Source organism: Lactuca virosa, chromosome 2, assembly GCF_052849685.1.
Source record: "Lactuca virosa cultivar CGN04683 chromosome 2, Lactuca_virosa_CGN04683_v6, whole genome shotgun sequence".
Taxonomy (NCBI): Eukaryota; Viridiplantae; Streptophyta; class Magnoliopsida; order Asterales; family Asteraceae; genus Lactuca; species Lactuca virosa.
The window spans coordinates 177,541,171-177,562,135 of NC_136427.1; the positions used below are offsets into that span (position 1 = coordinate 177,541,171).

The window sequence follows — 20,965 nt, forward strand, 5'->3', positions numbered from 1 at the left end:
CCCCTTACATGTACTTAACGGGGTGTTAAGCATACATCAAGATTCAATCTTTACTTGCACACAACTGGGTGCATGATACTTGTCATTTAGGTAGATTAGGGAGGTTCCTAAGTCCAATGGCGTTGACATGCTTTGGAACGAAAACTTTGGCGGTGACTTGGTGAACAAGTAAACATGATTCTTTTCTGATCCAATATGTTGCACTACAATCTTTTGGATTGCTTTTTGTTCATGTGTAAAGAAATTTTTCGGCGAGATGTGCTTAGTGTTATCTCCTTAGATGTAATCATGTTTTTGTTGATCAATAACAACAGTGTTATCTTCATATATAAAAACTGGTTCATTAGGATCATAAGCTAAATAACATTTACTTCGAATATGGTTAATTACAACTTGAAGCCATACACACTCTCTAATCGTCTCATAGAGCGTGAGTAGTTCAGAGTGATTCACTGAAGTAGCAATTAGAGTCTGTTTACAAGAACTCTAGGATATCGTCGTGTTCTCAATGATAAATAATTTGCATATACATAGATGACAAGGGTCACGTTATTTCAAGTATCATTCAGGGTAAATCCACTCGATGACGTGTACGGATAGAATAAACCCATATTTGTACTACCTTTAAGGTAACAAAAGATCTCTTTAATACCGTTCCAGTTAGGGTGGAAATTCTCGACATGACCTCTGACGCGTCACAAACCCATCACAAAAATAAACGAGTTTGGGTTGAGATTATATATTTCATTTTCGAACAACGGATCTTATAATGGCAAAAACAAAGTGCAATCACTTTCTTCCAACCCGCTCATGATATATTTTGATCCTACACCCCCTCTTCTTAGAAAAAATGTGATCTTTTAAATTTACCATCAGAGACTTGGACCATTTCCAAAACACAAAAGTGGAGGCCAAAAGAGCTCCAATGGACCTGTATATTCAACATTATTTTTGCGTTAATGAATAGTAAGTTCCCATTTTAGTGGTGTATTATTTATGGCCTTTATTTGAATTTTAATAATATAATAATAATTAGTACGGTTAAATAAAATCTTATAACGATAAAGAATGTGGAAGATGTGGCTCACTAACTAACACCTTGTTCCCGAGTTCAACTTAATGATAGAAAAGAAAAGAAATAGATGGAAGTAAGAAGAAGTAAAAAAGAAATTAGTATTCTCGAGTTTCATTAAAGGAATGAAGTGGAGGAAAATGAAATGATCATTTTCCCTCATAATTTTCTTTCCGATTTGGTAGGATTTTGAGAGAAAGAACAAAAAGTTTAACTTTCCTTTCATTTCTCTCCAATTCGGGAACACAAAAGACAAATTTATTTTCTTTTCGTTTCTCTTCTTTTCTCTCATTGCTTTCTTTTCTCTTTTTTTTTTCTTTGTTAAAACTCAGAAACTATGTGTTACTTAGTAAGGTATGATTGTATGCGGAAGATGTGATTCACTAACCCATTGATCTATGTTCAAATCATAAGAGCTACCATTAGGGGTGGCCAAGAGAAGGGTTTGCAATGCAGCTCATAAGGTTGGTTAGCATCATTGACAAAGGCAAGCCCACTCTTTCATAACCTCGAAATCAAGGAAACTGCTACGGTTGGTTGGGCTAATTGTTTTTTATAACGATAAAGAATATATTATTTTATTATTCAAATATATGTTTTTAGTGTAAAGTTTTAGTATATGTTTAGAGTTGAAAAGAATTTTAGTATAGGTTTTACAAAAAAAAAAGTGTAAGACAGTGTCTTAAGATTGGAGTTGTTCTTAAAAATCGCAAACAAATAAATTATTAAACCCTCTAATACCGACTTTACCTTGATGATCCACCTTCAAAAGATGATGTTCATACAATTTTATACGAAAATTTAGTTAATTTTAAAATAAAAAAAAATGTTTAAATTTGTTTATAATCTTAAAAAACAGTAAATTTTGCTATATTTTTTCTGAAAAAAAAATAAGGTTAAAGTTAGTTGGTAATAAGTAACGAAAATGGAAATAATCAAACTTTATATGATTATATGTAAAATAGAAAGATAAATAGATGATATCCTTTAAAAAAATATTAACTTGAGATAGATATATTAATAAATTATAATTATAATATTTTAAAGTGAGCAATGGAGCACCTCAACAAACTAGGCAAAACAGAAACGTCATGACGGTTAAAAAGTGATTGAAGTGCCTGTGAATGAGTTCCTTCAATTTTCTTACCAGTCCCTTTTTACAGTAGAACCACATCCCACATCGCCTCCGAAGTGCAAATAAATCGGCGATATTTGAGAGTCAGAGAGATTGATAAGCACGACCTTACTTGAACAGGATCTGTTCTATAGGCTCGTACCTCTGTATTCTTGATTCCTAAGAAGACAGAAACCCATGTCTGGTTGACGAACCACGACCATGTAGCTAGAGCGTGATTAACAGAACTTCATGGTCTCGGCCATGGCTCAGTAGATGATCGTTGCCAGTCTATCTGATGGGTCTTGGCATGGCTACATGGTTGTCTGACAGACAACTATATATCTCTTTTTGGTGCCCAACAAGTGTTCGATGAAATGCCTAAACCAGATAGAGCTACTATGATTAATCACAGTTTATTGAAAGTTGAGGCCTTGTGGATGCAAAGTTTGTTTTTCCCTTTCCACATATGTATTAATCACCTAAAGAATATGGAATACTTAATAAAGTGGGTAGGCAAACTACGGCAGATATTTGAAATTACCATGATATAACTTCTTGGCAGACACTTTGAAAGGGTTCCATTGACATTGAACCTCTTTTACATGTATTTTGGGTCTTTTTTGGCTTTCCACTGAAACCACATGACCAACATGAAGTCTTTAAAACAAGTACAATTACCATAGGAAATCACGTCATAAACAAACAAACATAAGAAAGCAAATAAGCAATGACATAATATGCTTCTTCAAGTACATAAATGATTTCTAAGAAAATGAATGCTTTAAATAAGTACACCACTTTTCAATATATGCCAACTCTTTTGAGTGTACAATGGATGAACAAATGTCTTCCAATTTTGCATTTGCAACAAGACTATCAAGAAACCAAGTGGTAGAAGAAAACACCAAGAGAGCTTTTTCACTCACCAACATTAACATGAGAAAAAATATTGTGTAGAAATAATAATATGACTAATAAGAACATGTAAAACTTGTATACATGTTACACCAACTCAATCTCATCAATAAAATAACTATGGCATACTTTCATATTTGCATTATTGGACATGGTATACTGATAAATGAGATTAGAGCATGGAGTTTGCAACTGTTATTTATTACATGTTAAAAACTATATCCAATTTACAATTTTTAAAGAGATAAGAGCATGGTATACCAACAAATGTGTAGATTTTGACATATGATAACTATAGTCAGACTTCTTGTTTACTTTGGGAAATTTGAGAAGTAACTGTTTTCTTTACAGAAGATGAGTCATGCTTACATCTTTTATAATCTTAAAATCAACGAAATTCGCTATAAATACTTTTTCTAATTAGAGATTGAGCTAATAAGTTGGTTGATAATAACTAATACGTAACAAAAATAAAAATATTTGAGTTATATGCAACCTTTTTATGTACAATGGATGAACAAATGACTCCACATTTCACATTTGCAACAGAACTATCAAGAAACCAAATGGTGGAAGAAAACACCAAGAGAGCTTTTTCACTCACCAACATTATCATGAGAAAAAATATAGTGTAGAAATAGTAATATGACTAATAAAAGAAAACGTAAAACTTGTATACATGTTACACCAACTCAATCTCATCAACAAAATAACCACAATAAAGTTCTTGAAGCACTTTGATTATATCCAATCATGCAAATATGAAAGTACGCCATAGTTACTAGTTATTACATTACATAAAAAACATTTCCAAAATTTTCAACTTCTTTTTCCAATTCCAATAATCTACGAACAATCAGCAATGGGTCCCATTTTATCAAAGTAAAGAAATTCCAAAATTGAACAATGTTTAACCTATCTTGCTGTGTCACATCCTATGCTTCTATTTTGTAGGAAAATTGTAAATGGGCTAACAATTTATTTTATTGTATCTTCAAAAATTGATGTCTCATCTCTCATTCATGAATCATGTCTATCTAGAAACTTCTCGATCACAACAGAAAAAGCAGCAAATCCTGCACAACCAACGCAAGCTGCCTTTGGACCACCTGAAAACCACCAATCATAAAATCAATACAAACTTTTTCATTAAATTAACACACAAACTAATTTTCGTATAAAAATATTTCAAAAACAAGTCTTGTAATGTAAGTTGAAGGATCTAGAAAAAAAAAAAATTACCCTTTGCAGAAATTGCACCCCCAGTCACACACCCAGCTGCAACTGTGTTTGTCATGTCATGTTTTGCTCGTGCCTTTAAAGAAACAATCAGCATCAATGGAGATGAAAGAAAAAAGAAAGGAAGAATATATTGCTAAAAAATCTGCATCTTGCCTTTTCAACAACACATTCAGCAGCTGAGAAGATAAAACCCATAACTGCAAAAGCCTTACAGGAACCCCAGCTCCTTCTACCCATCTGTTTTGCAGTATAAATAAACTGTTGTCTACCACTCATCTCATCTTGCATTATTGGATTATCCAATGCACCAAGAAACAACCCCATAGCTAGCCCTAGTCCACCTCCTGCACCATTTATCACAATCCAATTTAGGTCATGGTGTGTTAGAGATCTTAAGTTTGTTGATCTGAAACAAATTGGAACTAGAACTGGAATCGCATCAAAAGTTGAACTTTATTAGCTTGAAGTTCAATTCTTATAGTTGAAATCAATGCTCCCAAATGCAAATAGAAAATCATGTTGATTCACAACCAGCAATTATCGATTTGTAACCCTTGCTAAGATTATGCAACAATTTTACACTTGACACAAGTTACCTTTCTCCTCAAGAAATGACGTTGAGAGCAAATATAAAAATCTATTCAGTTTTCTAGCAAATTGAAAAGAGGAGCTTGTTTAATTTGGGGCCAATGTAAGAAAAAGGATGAAGAAAATACAGAGAGGTGAGAAAGAGAAGAAGGATGAGGGAGACAAACCCATGACGCCGCTGGCAACGCTACGAACAGCACAGTTGTTCCAAATATCTTGGCCCCTTACTTCTTCGATTGTAGGCATTCGAATTGGTTCTATTGTACTCTTCTCAGCTTCATTTGCGTTTGCAGCAGCAGGAGGAGGAGGAGGAGGACTATTGGATGAATCTTCGCTCATTTTGTCGTCGGCCGTGTGCTTAGCTCCTTGTTATGCTCTGCAGCCAACGAAGAAGAGATCAAATTACTCGGAGGAGGCGGAGATGGGTGGGAGGATCCAAGGAGGTCTTGGATTTGGACGGAGGGTTTCTTTTTCTTTTAGTAAAAGAAAAAGAAAATCCGACAGAGCACTGTTAGGGTTTTTGATCGTCTTTGAACTTTGAATAGACCAAAATTAATGAGGATATTTACGAAAATGATCGTGAGATTTTAGACGAAAAAAAAAAAACATATTTTTTAGGCATTTGTAAAAATAATTATAAGATTAAATTTCTTGTGGTTCGGAAAATATCACAATTTTAGCCTAGGTTTTTAATTTTGTATCATTAGTCCCTTTGTTTTTGAATTTTTGCAATGTGAGTCCCCCTCCGTTAACGCATACATATTCTGACAACCTGTCCACCGCCGATATTCCGGCAATCAATCACAAATTCTGGAAAACCCACACATTGTGATTCCAATCAAACACACACGCATTGATTCCAATCAAACCCAGACATTATGCCTCCAATCAAACACACATATTGTGATTCCGATAAAAATAACACACGCATTGACTTCGAGTCAAACACACACATATTGATTCTAATCAAACACACATATACACATTGTGATTCCAATAAAACACATTCATACACATTGATTCCAATCAAACACATAGAGACATACACAATGATTCCAACCAAACACACAAACACTAAGTCTAATCGATTTTGACAAGCTCGTTTAAAGGGAAAAATTTGAGAGTAATGCATTATTTCTAATTGAGTGTCTGCTTACATGGAAAATACGAGTAGAGGGTTCGATGAAGAATTAACAACAAAAGATTTAGGAAGAAAAGACAAAAATAAATAAATAAATAAATTAAATAAAATAATAAATAAAAAGGATCTGAATTTCTATAAACTTGCGACAGTTTTCTTGGAGAGCATGCATGGGAATTCAGAAATAAATTAATCGGGAAATAAAGTCGATTTGTGTGTCATTACTTTATTGCATCTTTAAAACCCTACAATTCTATAAAATAATTTGGTGTTAAAGACTGAATCACCGCCCAATTATGTGTGGGGGGATGATCCGATATGCAAACATTAGTAAAAAAATGTATTCAGTACAAAATATTGAAACCTTATGGTATATGGAAATTGTGTAATATATTCATGTTTGTAAGGATAATATGTTTAGCGCTGCAAAACGAACCCCATCCATCATACATTGTATGATGGGTCTCTCATGGTTAATGAGATTGTTCATTAGGATAACTTTTTTAAAAAAAATGATGCTTTTTAAAGCTAGATTTCAAAAAAGCATATCACTCGATCTCTTGGGAGTCTTTAGACTGTATTATGGAGGTTATGTGATGTGTATTTTTAATGCATTAGTTTTTTATTTATAATTTTAGTCTATCGCATCTAAAACACACTGTAACACTCAGAATCAGAAAGACCAAGAAAAGAAAGGAAAAACTCTAAGTCATGAGTCAACTCGTCGAGTCCGGGGGGGGGGGGGGGGGCTCGACGAGTCGGAGCGGGATCCGGGGTATAGAGTAAGTGACCGACTCGGCGAGTCGGCTAGTGGACTCGGCGAGTCTGGTCTGGGCAAGAAAAACCCTAATCCCGGGGGTTGTGCCTTATTTAAAGAACATTACATCCCTTCCCCAGCCTCTTTACTCCCCTTTTTAGATCCAGAAACCCTAAATCGTGAGTGAGAGCCCTTGGAAGCAATTTAGAGCCTAGATAAGTGATTTTGGTGGAAAGGGGCTTGAAGATCAAGAGGCTTGCTGCAAAGGAGTGGTGTAGATCCGGGATCTATTTCAGTTGGAGCATATATTGGAGGTAATAAGCTGTCGATTTGGCTTTATTGCAAATAGATCTATCTTATGTTTGAGATTTGGGGCATTTTGGGCATGATTGAGATCTATGTCGAGTTACAGGCCTAGATCTGAGGTTGCTACCTCAGATCTAGACTTGTGATGGTCCAGAAGGTCATAAAGTTTATGTCAATAAGTTATTAGTGAAGCCCCTTTGCCTTAAACCCTAGCCCTGGAGTGTTTTGGGCCTTTAGCTCCTTGGTTTCACGTAAAGTTTGCAACTTTACGTAGGGGATAGACTGTAGAAGAGTGGATCTATGGATTGGAGCCCTTGCATGGCTCGAAAAGCCACTGTATGGATTGAGAACTGGAGAGACTCGGCGAGTCACATGGGTGTACTCGACAAGTTGTATGAATATGTGCATGGGCTCGACGAGTTGGAAGAACAACTCGGCGAGTCTGTTGAAGATTGCCTAGGACTCGGCGAGTCTGTTCTTGGATTCGACGAGTCAGGTCGCAGAACCCCCAACCTCTTCTGGTTAAGACGCAAATCAGTGAGTTGAGCGGTGACTCAGTGAGTTGGACAGGATGGGACTCAGAGATAGTTAAACTCGACGAGTCCTGGGGTGACTCGGCGAGTTGGGTCGTATTTGGAGAGATTCTGAGTTTAAGGACTCGACGAGTCTTCAGGTTGACTCGGCGAGTCGAGTCAACTGGAAGGTTGACTTTGACCAGGACTTTGACTTTAACCAGAGTTGACTTAGTTTGACTTCTAGAGTTCAGTTTGGAACTAAGTGTTATATTGATAATAGTAGCTCGGGGAGCTAGTGGAGCAGCGGTTTAGAGAGTTGTCGGACAGCAGCCAGAGGGCTATCAACAAAGTTCAGCAGTGCAGGTGAGTTTCCCTTTGTGTGAATGGGTCTACGGCCACAATGTCGGCCCATGTAGTTGTGAGTAGGAAGACCCGGGGGTTAGCCCTAGGCACTGTTGCTAGTATGATATTCAGGACCAAGGTCCAATGTCGGGCGGGTGCCCAAGGAATGGTTTGCATGATAGAGTATACTTGTTGTCTGTGTGATACTTGTATGTGCCTGGTAGGGAGGTGAGTGGGGGCGAGGTCCCGTATCTCACCAAAAGCAGAGTGTGGACGGTGTTCCATATGTCATTAGCAGCAGAGCAGGGGCGAGGCCCAAGGTATGAAGGGAGTGAGTGTGGGCTGGGCCCGTATCTCACTATCAGTAGGAGTGTGGACGGGGTTCCATGACTCATCAGTAGCAGGACAGGGGCGGGGCCCAAGATAGGCGAGGCCTTAGAACAAGAATCCAGTAGTATATGTTCAATTTGTGTGTTATGATATGATTGTATGTTAGTATATGTTAGCGGGCGGGGCCCAGAGACAGGCGGGGCCTAAGAGAAACATATATGTACACCGAGCGGGGCTCGAAGCCAGGCGGGGCCTGGAGCAGGCGGGGCCTGTTGTAGCGGGCGGAGCCCGAGGTAGTGGGCGAGGCCCAGTATTTGCAGTATGCGATTATGTGGATGGTATGTGGTAGGTTGGGGAACTCACTAAGCTTCGTGCTTACAGTTTTTAGTTTTGGTTTCAGGTACTTCCGGTAGCGGAGGGAAGAGCTCGGGATGATCGTATGGCACACACCATAGATAGTCAGCCTGGGATGTTTTACTCTGATAATAAGAACATGTTTTGAATTAACACTCTGATTTTATGTTAAGAATTATATTATGGATTGGCAATTGTGGTTTAAGTAACGTTTTAAAAATGAAATTTTTGGTCGTGATTTTTGGGGTTTTACAAGTTGGTATCAGAGCCTTGGTTTGAGGGATTCGGGCATACTCTCGGGTGTGTCTGAACTCAAACTGAGGAAGTGGTATAAGGTTTTCAAAAGGAAATCATTTTCGAAAAGAATTTTTGAAAAAGAAACTTAAAAAGAGAAAAGAGTTTTGAAAAAGAGAAAAGGGTGTGGTGCATGTAATCAGCCGAGCTCAAGTAAGTTCTCCCAAATTACCCATACAAGTTTATGTTAGGATATGAGTATTAGAACTGCATGCTAGATTAGGACTAAGGATCTAGGAGGATGCCTTATATGCCTGTTATATGTGTATGAGCCTTATGAATTGCATGCTAGTACAGATTCTTGAGCAGGGGATAGAGCAGTATGATTGGATTATGTGGTTAGATTTACCTTTGTCTGAATGCTACTTGCTTTGTGCTTTGTGGGACTCTGAGCGATGGGAGTTAGCCATTAGGTGAATACGTTAAGTCACATGTGATCAGGGTCGAATAATCTCAGAGTTCTGAATTTGGCCCTATTCCGCAGCTCTCGTCTGAGTCTAACCGTTGTAGGGACGAGTCCTTTACTCGAAGGATTATCTGAGCCTCGTCACATGTGATGGTATTCAGGTGGTGGCTAATTGGCATTACGAGGATACCTTCAGTAGCTGAGGACTGCATGCGGGTTGGAGGTTACCCTAGGGAAAGCCTAGGATGAGAGTAGTGCTGGGAGCAATAGTAGCAGTGAAAGGGACTTGGTGTAGTCGAGGCAATTCTTGAAGAAAGTACGGATAGATGTGGAAGGTAGTAGGGGCCCATACTACTGCAAGCAGAGGATCCGTACTCGATTCAAGAGGGGCCAAGACAAAACCAGGGAACTTGTAGAGTGTGTGCGATCCCTCAGCAGTGATGTGTATTCTGATAGTTATGTGATATGTTTTTCAGCATGGTGACACTACGGGGTAGACCAGTTGGCGGATCAGGCGCCGGAGAGGGATCAGGCTCGGGTTCAGGGACCGAGCAGCTCGAGGAGCAGATGACGGAGTTTGTATCAGCCGAGGTTACGCGCAGCATACTAGATCAGACTCCTGTGATCTTTGGCACGGTCAAGGAGGGTATACTGGAGATCTTGGATGAGAGGCTGGGAGCCTTCCGTACCGAGATGATGGCCTTGATGGGAGCGCGTACCTTGACATTCCGAGAAGTTTAGAGCTTGCGGAGCACCAGATTATCATGGGGCTAGGGACCCCATTGCTAGAAGCAGGTGGTTGGCCGATGTCGCCAATGCATTCCGTACGAGCCGGTGTCCCGAGGGGGACAAGGTCAGACTCGCCTCCTGCCTTCTGAAGGACAGAGCGAGGGATTGGTGGGAGGAGATTGGTCATGCCTTGGGGGATGATGCCGCTTTGGATGGGATGACATGGGGTGATTTCTCGGCCAGGTTCAGGGCTGAGTTCTCACCGACTATTGAGGTGCAGTAGTTGGCACGGGAGTTTCAGGATTTGACACAGACTACTGAGACCGTAGCGGAGATCACCGCCAAGTTCAGGGAAAGGGCCCTTCTTGTTCCGCAGTATGTCGCGAATGAGGAGATGAAGAAGGCCCGATATCACGAGATGTTGAGGGATGACATCAGGCAGTTTGTGAGCAGGTCCGGCTGCAAAACGTTAGAGGATATGATCGCACGAGCTAGGGAAAGGGAGATCGATCTGGAGCACCTCGGGAAGAGGAAGCCGGAGGAGGTTCAAGTATCTACTGGATCGGGAAAGAGGCCCAAGACATCAGACTCTAGATCGAGAGGTCCTCAGGACCGGGGCCGCTGTGGCAAGTGCGGCAGGACGCACGAGGGTGCGTGTAGGAGTGGCAGCAGTGGTGATTCTGGCTGCTTCAAGTGCGGCCGGATTGGTCATTTCAGCAGAGATTGTACTGCTACCACCATCCAGGGATCAGACCTGTTGTGTTTCCATTGCAGTCAGAGGGTCCACAAGAAGGCCCAATGTCCGAGTTTGCATTTGGCAGGACAGGTGATAGCACCTGCCCCTGCAACAATGAGGATCACCGACAGCCGTCAGGGCCAGGCAGAGACACCTGCAGCAAGGAGCAGGGCGTATCAGTTGGTTTCCGATGAGGTGTGAGCAGCCCGATGTGTCAGGTACATATCTTCTTTCATTCAGCTTATGATATGGTCTTATTGTTATGGTTCTGCATCGGTATTGATAATGATATTTCGGAATTTTGCGGTCTGCTTGTGATTAATTTATATGCCATCTGCATACCTTGGATGTTAGAATGATAGTTGGAGGTCGTCTCCTTGGGAGTGGGTTACTTAGGATGCATTACCTGTAGCATGCATGTGAGGGGCTCGATAGTGCCTCGCTATTTCGGGAAGGCGTCGTTTGGAAATGGATCGGTTAGATCCCCAGTGGTGGTAAGTCGGGTTTTCAGCGAAGTGATCAGGGGATGGTAGGAAGAATTGGAAATTCTTCTGAGCTGTGAGCTGTGAGGAGCTAGTCTAGTCGAAGTGGGGGAGAGTCATCCGTGTGGCCAAGGATAGAAGTCAGTACAAGACTGGGGTGGTGTGACAACCCGGAACTTCTGTCCCGCACACTTAGCCAATTCAATCAAAGTTAAACATGTTTCGTTGACTTCTGGCACTGTTTGAGGGTTCGTTTAAGTGATTCTAAGCTTGAGTATGACCAAGGTTGAGATTAGGAATGAGTCAACATGTCGTTTAGAAGCAAAATCAGGCCATACACACTCATGAGAGGTGTGTACGGGTGTGCGGCCGCACACACAGGTGTGCGGCCGCACACCCACCTTCCAGCTGCACACTCACCCTTATATATATAAGGTGACCCCCTTCACTCATTTCTTTCCTTTGGCTGCACTCTACTTTCTCTCACTACTTCCTCTCTCTAAAAACTTCATCCAAGAACACTCAAAAGGCCTCAAAAACGTGAAATACTCCATCATTCAACTTGTTATAGTGGTAAGACACCTGAATCTAAGCCTAAAACTCATAGTGTTCTTCGTGTTCTTCATCCTTTGAAGGTGTACGACCGCACACCTTCATAAGGTGGCCGCACACACCTTAAAGCTCTCCAAAGTGAAGAGTTTGGCCTTCATTCACTAGTAGAACTTGGTATTAGCACAAGAACACCTCAAAATCGACATTTCGGGCACAAATGAGGAGTGTACGGCCGCACACTCCTGTGTGCAACCGCACACACAGCCTGGCCGCACACCCTGGCCGCACACCCACTCAAATGGCCGTACACCTCCCTTGTTTGATCATATAGGGTCCCTGCAAGCATTTCAGAGCCTTTAGGGTGGTTTCCCGTCATGTTTAGTCATGAAACACTCTAATTCTAATACGTACATGTGTCATCACATGTTAATAGGATCCACTTGCGTACGAAACACCGGCTAGCACTCAGCATTCGTAACCGATCATTCACCCAGATCCTACGTCAAACAGTGAGTTCATACCCCTACGCTTTTTCCGAGTTTTTCGTGTTTTCAGGGGGGGAATACAGGCAAAAGTACAAGGACACTTGTGCTCAAATTATCTCATTTTGCATAAAATGATTTTATGTTCAGTATGCTTTTAACTCAGAAAACCGTTTTACCAATCGATTAAGGAAATCAACTCGTAGAAACAGTTTTTAAATCTAAAGCAAGAAACTTGTGAATCACGTAATAATACGTATTATTTTATAAAGGATTCATGCAAATCATAAACATGATTTTCGATATTGTTACTTGTAAATTCGTTAGGCTAAGTTTGAGACTTGTCCTTGGTAACACTCCCTCGGATTCGTGAGTGGAGGACTACGACTTATAACCAGAATCTCTTGGAGGGAGAGCGTGACTATTGTGTATAGATCTATATGGGACTGACTATCCCGCACCTTCGCTGCTAGCTACAGCGGGACCGTCAGGTTCAGGGGTGACAAAGTCATAAAAAGATACTGGCCCATTTACGTGCCTTATCCAGTCTAAGTACGGTTATGGCACTCACAACTTAGGTAGTGGAAATTAGCTTCGAAAATACGGATAATATACTCCTCTGGGTGTAACCAGAGCTTCGAAAATACGGCTAATATACTCCTCTGGGTGTAACCAGAGCTTCGAAAATACGGATAATATACTCCTCTGGGTGTAACCAGAGCTTCGAAAATACGGCTAATATACTTCTCTGGGTGTAACCAGAGCTTCGAAAATACGGATAATATACTCCTCTGGGTGTAACCAGAGCTTCGAAAATACGGCTAATATACTTCTCTGGGTGTAACCAGAGTTTCGAAAAGAAAACTACTGTTCGAGTATGGTAAACACTCGCGTATGGATAGTCAATAATCAACTTTTAAGAGAAAATATAGGATTTTCTTGGGAAAACACTTTTCAAAGGATCAAAGAAACATTTCTTTCACCATAACTAAACGCTTATGAACTCACCAGCTTTATGCTGATATATTTTAAAACTGCTTGTATTCTCATGGAATTAGTAGACATGTACTTCCAGGAGTTCGGAGAAGATGGAGTGTTAGAGTCACGTCTTTACTTTTGATATGAACAAAACTATGTATTAAACGATGTAAACCTTTTTCACGTATGTATTCAATGTTTGGTTGTGTTTACTGTGCTTACTATGATACAATTGTGTGATACTACGCATGACGTCCTCCGCCCCGGAACGTTTCCGCCACTACGGTTCCGGGGTGTGACAGATTGGTATCAGAGCTATTGTTTATAGTGAACTAAGTATACCGAACCTTACATGGTATACAACTATAAACATTAAGGGGCCTAAGTGCTCTAAACTAAAAGTATACTTTCAAAAATATAAGTATTTTTATAACAAGTATACCCGAGTACCAGAATCCGTGTCATAAGTAGAACAAAATAAAAGTATTTGGACGTTGGACACTGCGGTTAAACCTGGGAAGTTATGTAATCATGTCTAGGATCAATATAGCCTGATCAACTATATTCATTCGAGACATGACCAACATGTGCTTGGGAGTGACTATGGTGTTACAGCAAGTCTAAAACTTACCTAAATACTAGAGGAGTTATAGAGCCAAACATGAGGATTAAAATACTATTGGAGTATTTTAGGATGCTATAGCAACCAAGCCGAAAACTTACCCAAGGATCCATCCTTCAAGAATCAAGCACGTAGTCATGATACATTGGATGTATTATTAAATTTGATGCCTATTAACTATTCCTTTACCCTCACCGCGCGTAGATAGCATGGCTGGATTCCATCACCTTGGCGACCCGTACTTTCCCAACCAAGGAGATGGTGGATGGATCGAACCAGAGCTAGAAGGAAACCATGAAATCCATTTCGACGATGGCTTTGCCGAACCATTTCCTGAAGAGACTAACTCAGAACCCGAAGTAGAGAACTTACCCCAGTGGCTCCAATATTGAATCCTAATTCTCGAGTTGAATTCCAAGGTCCAATGCATGTGGGCCGGGAGTTGAATAGGTGGAGCCATGGGCAAGACCAACCCCTCCTATACGACGGAAACCGCAACTTCTACAATCTAAATGAAAGAGGACCCGCAGACAGGGCTCTTCCAATCCTGATACGCCGAGAGGCTTGCAATGTGGAGCTAGGTGTGGCAACCCTACAACGAACTATGGAACTTGAGGCAAACTCAAAGGCCAACACAAACCACATTCGTAATCTTGAAGTTGCTCACGGGAGAACTACGAGAAACAATGAAACTCTGCAGTGAGAGTTAGCTATAACCCGAGCCGAGTTCATAGAGCTCCGAGCCCGCCAGTCAGAGTATGAAGGACGCCTGCTTTACGCAGAGCGACAGCTGGCCGAATCAGGGTTTCACTTGAGGAGTGCCCGTCGCCAATAGAGGAACACTCTACTCGTTCTTCCTTTCTCGTATAAGGAATAACTTTCATGTTTATGTTCTGAGTAGCTCTTTCCAGTAAACATCTCTGTCTTCCATATTGCCGAAATTTTCTCTTTATTATTAAGACTTAGACCTATTGTTAGGTCCTGAGTTCCGGAATATGTAATCTCAGTTTCAGTCATGATGACAACAATCATATTTCAGCTAGATCATGCATCATAGGATGTGCTCTTACCTTAGACGATCATTCCGTTTCCCCATCGATTTCATATCAGTATCCATGAAAAGCTTCAATGTCCTAATCGGCATAGAACGAATGAACCTCACATTGTGCCAATGTACTTTGCTTCGAGAAAGCGATTCGTCTCAATCGTCCCTCTGACGGAGTCCTCACTGGTTTTAGTAATAAGATTGTTCGAACCTTCGTATCGTTTCCTGCATCAAAGCCTAGGAGCATCTACGAAAGGAATGATATGCATTCCTGACTCGCGTTGTCGATGAGACGCAAAAATTTAAAGACCTCGAGAGCATTTCCGAAGTCCGCGACTTTCCCGATGTCTTTCCCAAAGACATTCCAGGGATTTCTCCCGAGCATCAAGTTGAATCCCGTGTCGACTTGATACCCGTAACTACTCTTATAGCTAACCCTTCATTTCATCTGAAGCCGAAGAGATGGATGAGTTACTCAGCCAGCTCGATTTGGGCTGAGCAAACAAGAATTCCTAAACTTATTTTATGTGATCTTGTGTACTCAAATCTTTTTATCCTTGCTAAGACCACATCATGGGGATGTGGGTCGTATCAAAGAGAGTCAGTTAGCAAAACGGGAAATATCAATGCATAGACAAACATTTAGGATATATCCGGAGGCAACCATTGTTGCTCACAAACTCTTTTCTTGATGTGTAGCAGATCATGCCTCCAAAAAAGCAGAACCAATCCACCAGTAAGGCACCAATCCTCCAGATGGACTCAGCTACGTTCCAAGCTACTGTCACAACAACCGTAGCAGCCGCCCTAGCTGTTCTTAACGCCAACAACACAAATGCGGGTGGAAGTGTGAATGGCAATCCAAACCTTGGTGTTAACTAATCTCAACAACAAGTGCCTACCAGAAAGGACACACCCGATCTCTGACCTAAACGAAAGTTCGAAGGAAGTTGTTCAACCCAAAGACCTACTGAAAGGCAACGAATTGGGACAGTCAATACTCCAGTCAGCCCCGTTGTTCCAACCCCAACCGTATCTTACTTCGGAAACCTCCCGCACTGCAACAAATGCAACTACCATCATTATGGAGTCTGTCGAGTGCTGCATTGCACCAGATGCAACAGGAAGGGGCACACCTCCAGCAGATGTAGGACCCTAGTCGAGTTCGTCACTCTGAATGCCAATGTTGGGGCTAGTCCAACCTGTTACCTCTGTGGTAGTGTAGGACATTTCAAAAGAAATTGTCCAAGGGCTAAGAATGGCAAGGAAGCTCGCTTCGCGAAGACCCCGACTCAACACATTTCTCCCATTACCGATGCTAACACAATCCAAGTGTGTTGTGCATGTGGTGAAATAGGACATTTCAAGAGGGACTGCCCAACAGAGAAGAATAATGAAGAAACAGTAGGAATCTAACCTCAGGGAATGAGGAAGCATCAAAGAACCTTACAGTGTTTTGGGTATGTATTCAAAACCTCAATAATTATTCATAATCGTGATTTCTTTCCCGTCCAAATTTAATCACGACATACTCTTAAAAGTTGATGCCCTCAGGGGTAAATTATGGTAGCCTAGTGTATACATTACAGTCAGTTGTGATTATACATGACTTGTATACACCAATCAATCGTAGGAAAATCTAGTGAGAACCATTCCATCGAGAGCCCATAGTTTCAAAACATTTGAACCCCCACATTAGTAGTAGTACCTACCAAGTCCAAATCAAACGCAGAAAATACCAGAGACGTTCATTTAAGGATGCCAATGTGCTAGCAAAACGATCCTCCCGGACTAACTCGACACGCGATTCTACGACACCATTCTGTCTATCTCGACTGAGTCTATGTTATACCAAACCCTTTTGTCTTAAGTCGTTCGATCGCGAAACTCCCGTCGCTCGTGACGACAACCAGATGCGAACTTCAAAAAATTCATCTCCCTTCGAAATCCGAAAGTATTCATACGAAGAGTATCATCCGCAAAGAGAAGGACAAATTAAGAGAACCATCCGGACAATTGAAGATGTGTCATGGGACCCACATCTATCCTTAATTGAACCTTCTTGCAACAACAGCGACCTTTCCAGTAGCAAGGCTGCGCCGTTCGAAGCCCTCTATGGTCGTAAGTACATATCCCCTTTGTGCTGGGCTGAGGTGGGTGACACGCAAATAGTCAAGAGTCAAGTCCCCGACAGCACTCTCACGAGTCCTGAAATCATCCGAGAGACGGCAGAAAAGATCGTACGAAAGGAGCTATGTTGTTAATAGACAAAAACCATTGGAGTCCCCGATTGGCGAACGTGTCTTTCTTATAGGTTTCACCCTGGAAAAGCCTGATACACTTCGACGTAGAAAGCTAAATCCAAGATACGTTAAACCGTCCATCCTTGCTAGGATCGGTCCCATAGCGCACAAACTCCAGTTACCTCGAGCGCTTAGCAACGCTCATCTCGTCTTCCTCGTTCCAAGCCACAATGAGTGTCCGGCCGATGAGACACTTACGATTTCCTCTCGACAGCCTCGAATTACACGAGAGTCTACACTTTGTGAGAGAATCATCCGAGCTCACGTATCGAGAAGTCAAGCGAATGAAATAACGTCACATCCCGATAGGGAAGGTCCGTTAGAATGTCAAACAGGAACTTGGATTCACTTGGGAGCGCGAGAGTCCCATGAACCTTAAGTACTTACATCTTTTTCCTAGACCATGAGTTATATTCTTATTCTTAAATTTCGGGACGAAATTCCCTCTAACGGGGGGATGATGTGACAACCCGGAACTTCTGTCCCGCACACTTAGCCAATTCAATCAAAGTTAAACATGTTTCGTTGACTTCTGGCACTGTTTGAGGGTTCGTTTAAGTGATTCTAAGCTTGAGTATGACCAAGGTTGAGATTAGGAATGAGTCAACATGTCGTTTAGAAGCAAAATTGGGCCATACACACTCATGAGAGGTGTGTACGGCCGCACACACGGGTGTGCGGCCGCACACCCACCTTCCAGCCGCACACTCACCCTTATATATATATAAGGTGACCCCCTTCACTCATTTCTTTCCTTTGGCTGCACTCTACTTTCTCTCACTACTTCCTCTCTCTAAAAACTTCATCCAAGAACACTCAAAAGGCCTAAAAAACGTGAAATACTCCATCATTCAACTTGTTATAGTGGTAAGACACCTGAATCTAAGCCTAAAACTCATAGTGTTCTTCGTGTTCTTCATCCTTTGAAGGTGTACGACCGCACACCTTCATAAGGTGGCCGCACACACCTTAAAGCTCTCCAAAGTGAAGAGTTTGGCCTTCATTCACTAGTAGAAATTGGTATTAGCACAAGAACACCTCAAAATCGACATTTCGGGCACAAATGAGGAGTGTACGGCCGCACACTCCTGTGTACGGCCGCACACACCCTCTGTACGGCCGCACACTCCTATGTGCAACCGCACACACAGCCTGGCCGCACACCCTGGCCGCACACCCACTCAAATGGTCGTACACCTCCCTTGTTTGATCATATAGGGTCCCGACAAGCATTTCCGAGCCTTTAGGGTGGTTTCCCGTCATGTTTAGTCATGAAACACTCTAATTCTAATACGTATATGTGTCATCACATGTTAATAGGATCCACTTGCGTACGAAACACCGGCTAGCACTCAGCATTCGTAACCGATCATTCACCCAGATCCTACGTCAAACAGTGAGTTCATACCCCTACGCTTTTTCCGAGTTTTTCGTGTTTTCAGGGGGGAATACAGGCAAAAGTACAAGGACACTTGTGCTCAAATTATCTCATTTTGCATAAAATGATTTTATGTTCAGTATGCTTTTAACTCAAAAAACCGTTTTACCAATCGATTAAGGAAATCAACTCGTAGAAACAGTTTTCAAATCTAAAGCAAGAAACTTGTGAATCACGTAATAATACGTATTATTTTATAAAGGATTCATGCAAATCATAAACAGGATTTTCGATATTGTTACTTGTAAATTCGTTAGGCTAAGTTTGAGACTTGTCCTTGGTAACACTCCCTCGGATTCGTGAGTGGAGGACTACGACTTATAACCAGAATCTCTTGGAGGGAGAGCGTGACTATTGTGTATAGATCTATATGGGACTGACTATCCCGCACCTTCGCTGCTAGCTACAGCGGGACCGTCAGGTTTAGGGGTGACAAAGTCATAAAAAGATACTGGCCCATTTACGTGCCTTATCCAGTCTAAGTACGGTTATGGCACTCACAACTTAGGTAGCGGAAATTAGCTTCGAAAATACGGATAATATACTCCTCTGGGTGTAACCAGAGCTTCGAAAATATGGCTAATATATTCCTCTGGGTGTAACCAGAGCTTCGAAAATACGGATAATATACTCCTCTGGGTGTAACCAGAGCTTCGAAAATACGGCTAATATACTCCTCTGGGTGTAACCAGAGCTTCGAAAATACGGATAATATACTCCTCTGGGTGTAACCAGAGCTTCGAAAATACGGCTAATATACTTCTCTGGGTGTAACCAGAGTTTCGAAAAGAAAACTACTGTTCGAGTATGGTAAACACTCGCGTATGGATAGTCAATAATCAACTTTTAAGAGAAAATATAGGATTTTCTTGGGAAAACACTTTTCAAAGGATCAAAGAAACATTTCTTTCACCATAACTAAACGCTTATGAACTCACCAGCTTTATGCTGATATATTTTAAAACTGCTTGTATTCTCATGGAATTAGTAGACAGGTACTTCCAGGAGTTCGGAGAAGATGGAGCGTTAGAGTCACGTCTTTACTTTTGATATGAACAAAACTATGTATTAAACGATGTAAACCTTTTTCACGTATGTATTCAATGTTTGGTTGTGTTTACTGTGCTTACTATGATACAATTGTGTGATACTACGCATGACATCCTCCGCCCCGGAACGTTTTCGCCATTACGGTTCCGGGGTGTGACAGGTGGTTTCGCAGTCTTGGTAAGGAAGGAAGCAGTTCAAGTGGCTGTTGGATGGAGGATCAGGTCAGTTGGGAGTTGGAGAAACTTTCCAACCTTGAGTTGTGTATTCATGTCTAGCGGGTGACTGGTTCAGGAAAACCGGGTCGCAGAACCTTCGCCAGGTGCGAGTGTAGGCGGGATATAAGACTGTGGGGTAGCCGCAACATTCCCCAGCAGCAAGTCGTGAGGAAAGTGATGCAGGACTGCGGGTAGGCCGTATCATTCATTAGCAGATTAGTTCGCGGAGTGCGGGCGGAGGCCCGTATCTCCTAGTCAGTGATGAGGATCAGGAAAGGCTAAGTCGTTGAGGTTTAGTGTGGAGTTGGCCTGCATAGTCCTTGATTAGGTGAGGCCACTCCAGTATGCAGTTGGGAGAGACCCGTGGGCGAGGCTCGTATGTTAGCAATAGTATAGGTGAGACCTGGGAGCAGGATTGCTCAGTAGTATGGTTTGGGTGAGACCCGCGGGTACATGCAACCCTAAATACCTTGGATCTATGTTTTCTCTATTATACATACAAATATGATTATCCAAGGTATTATCCTAACTAGCATACCAAAACATTGATACTAGGATAATAAAATAGATAGAATACATACCTTGTTGTTGTTGCTTGACTCCATGAAGCTTGAGAGCCTAGTGCCCCAAGTGTGACACCTCAAATGGTTCACACAACATCATGAACTCTTGGAATAACCATGAGAAGAAGACATACATGTTCAAATCGGTTAGCCCTCAAAATATGTATCACTAGTGCCAATTTCTTGAACTAAAGGGGTTCTTATATAGTGTGGCTATTAGGGTTACACCATGTAACTCATGACTTTTCCCATTCCTTATGCTCCATGGGTTTTAACCTCCATGGAGTATCCATGGATCACCACATGGGTTAAACCCAACATAAAGGAATCTTGGATCATAAGCCCACATATATAAGAATGAATGATTTACACAATCAATCCCCATATATTT

General features: G+C 41.5%; 1 protein-coding gene and 1 non-coding gene across 2 annotated transcripts; one reads left to right on the forward strand and one right to left on the reverse strand.

Annotated features, from left to right (window-relative positions):
• Nucleotides 1–2,309: 2,309 nt before the first annotated feature.
• Nucleotides 2,310–2,522, forward strand: LOC145161842 (small nucleolar RNA U3). The gene has a single exon (XR_013738714.1). It is a non-coding gene; the product is annotated as a small nucleolar RNA U3 (small nucleolar RNA).
• Nucleotides 2,523–3,814: 1,292 nt separating this feature from the next.
• Nucleotides 3,815–5,475, reverse strand: LOC145159779 (mitochondrial import inner membrane translocase subunit TIM22-4-like). Its single transcript, XM_079078813.1, has 4 exons — nucleotides 5,102–5,475; nucleotides 4,500–4,690; nucleotides 4,347–4,419; nucleotides 3,815–4,213 (listed from the first exon to the last, which is right to left on the reverse strand). Exons 1-4 carry the CDS (start codon nucleotides 5,271–5,273, stop codon nucleotides 4,125–4,127), a joined length of 525 nt encoding a protein of 174 aa, XP_078934939.1. The 5' UTR covers nucleotides 5,274–5,475; the 3' UTR covers nucleotides 3,815–4,124.
• Between the last annotated feature and the right edge of the window lie 15,490 nt (nucleotides 5,476–20,965).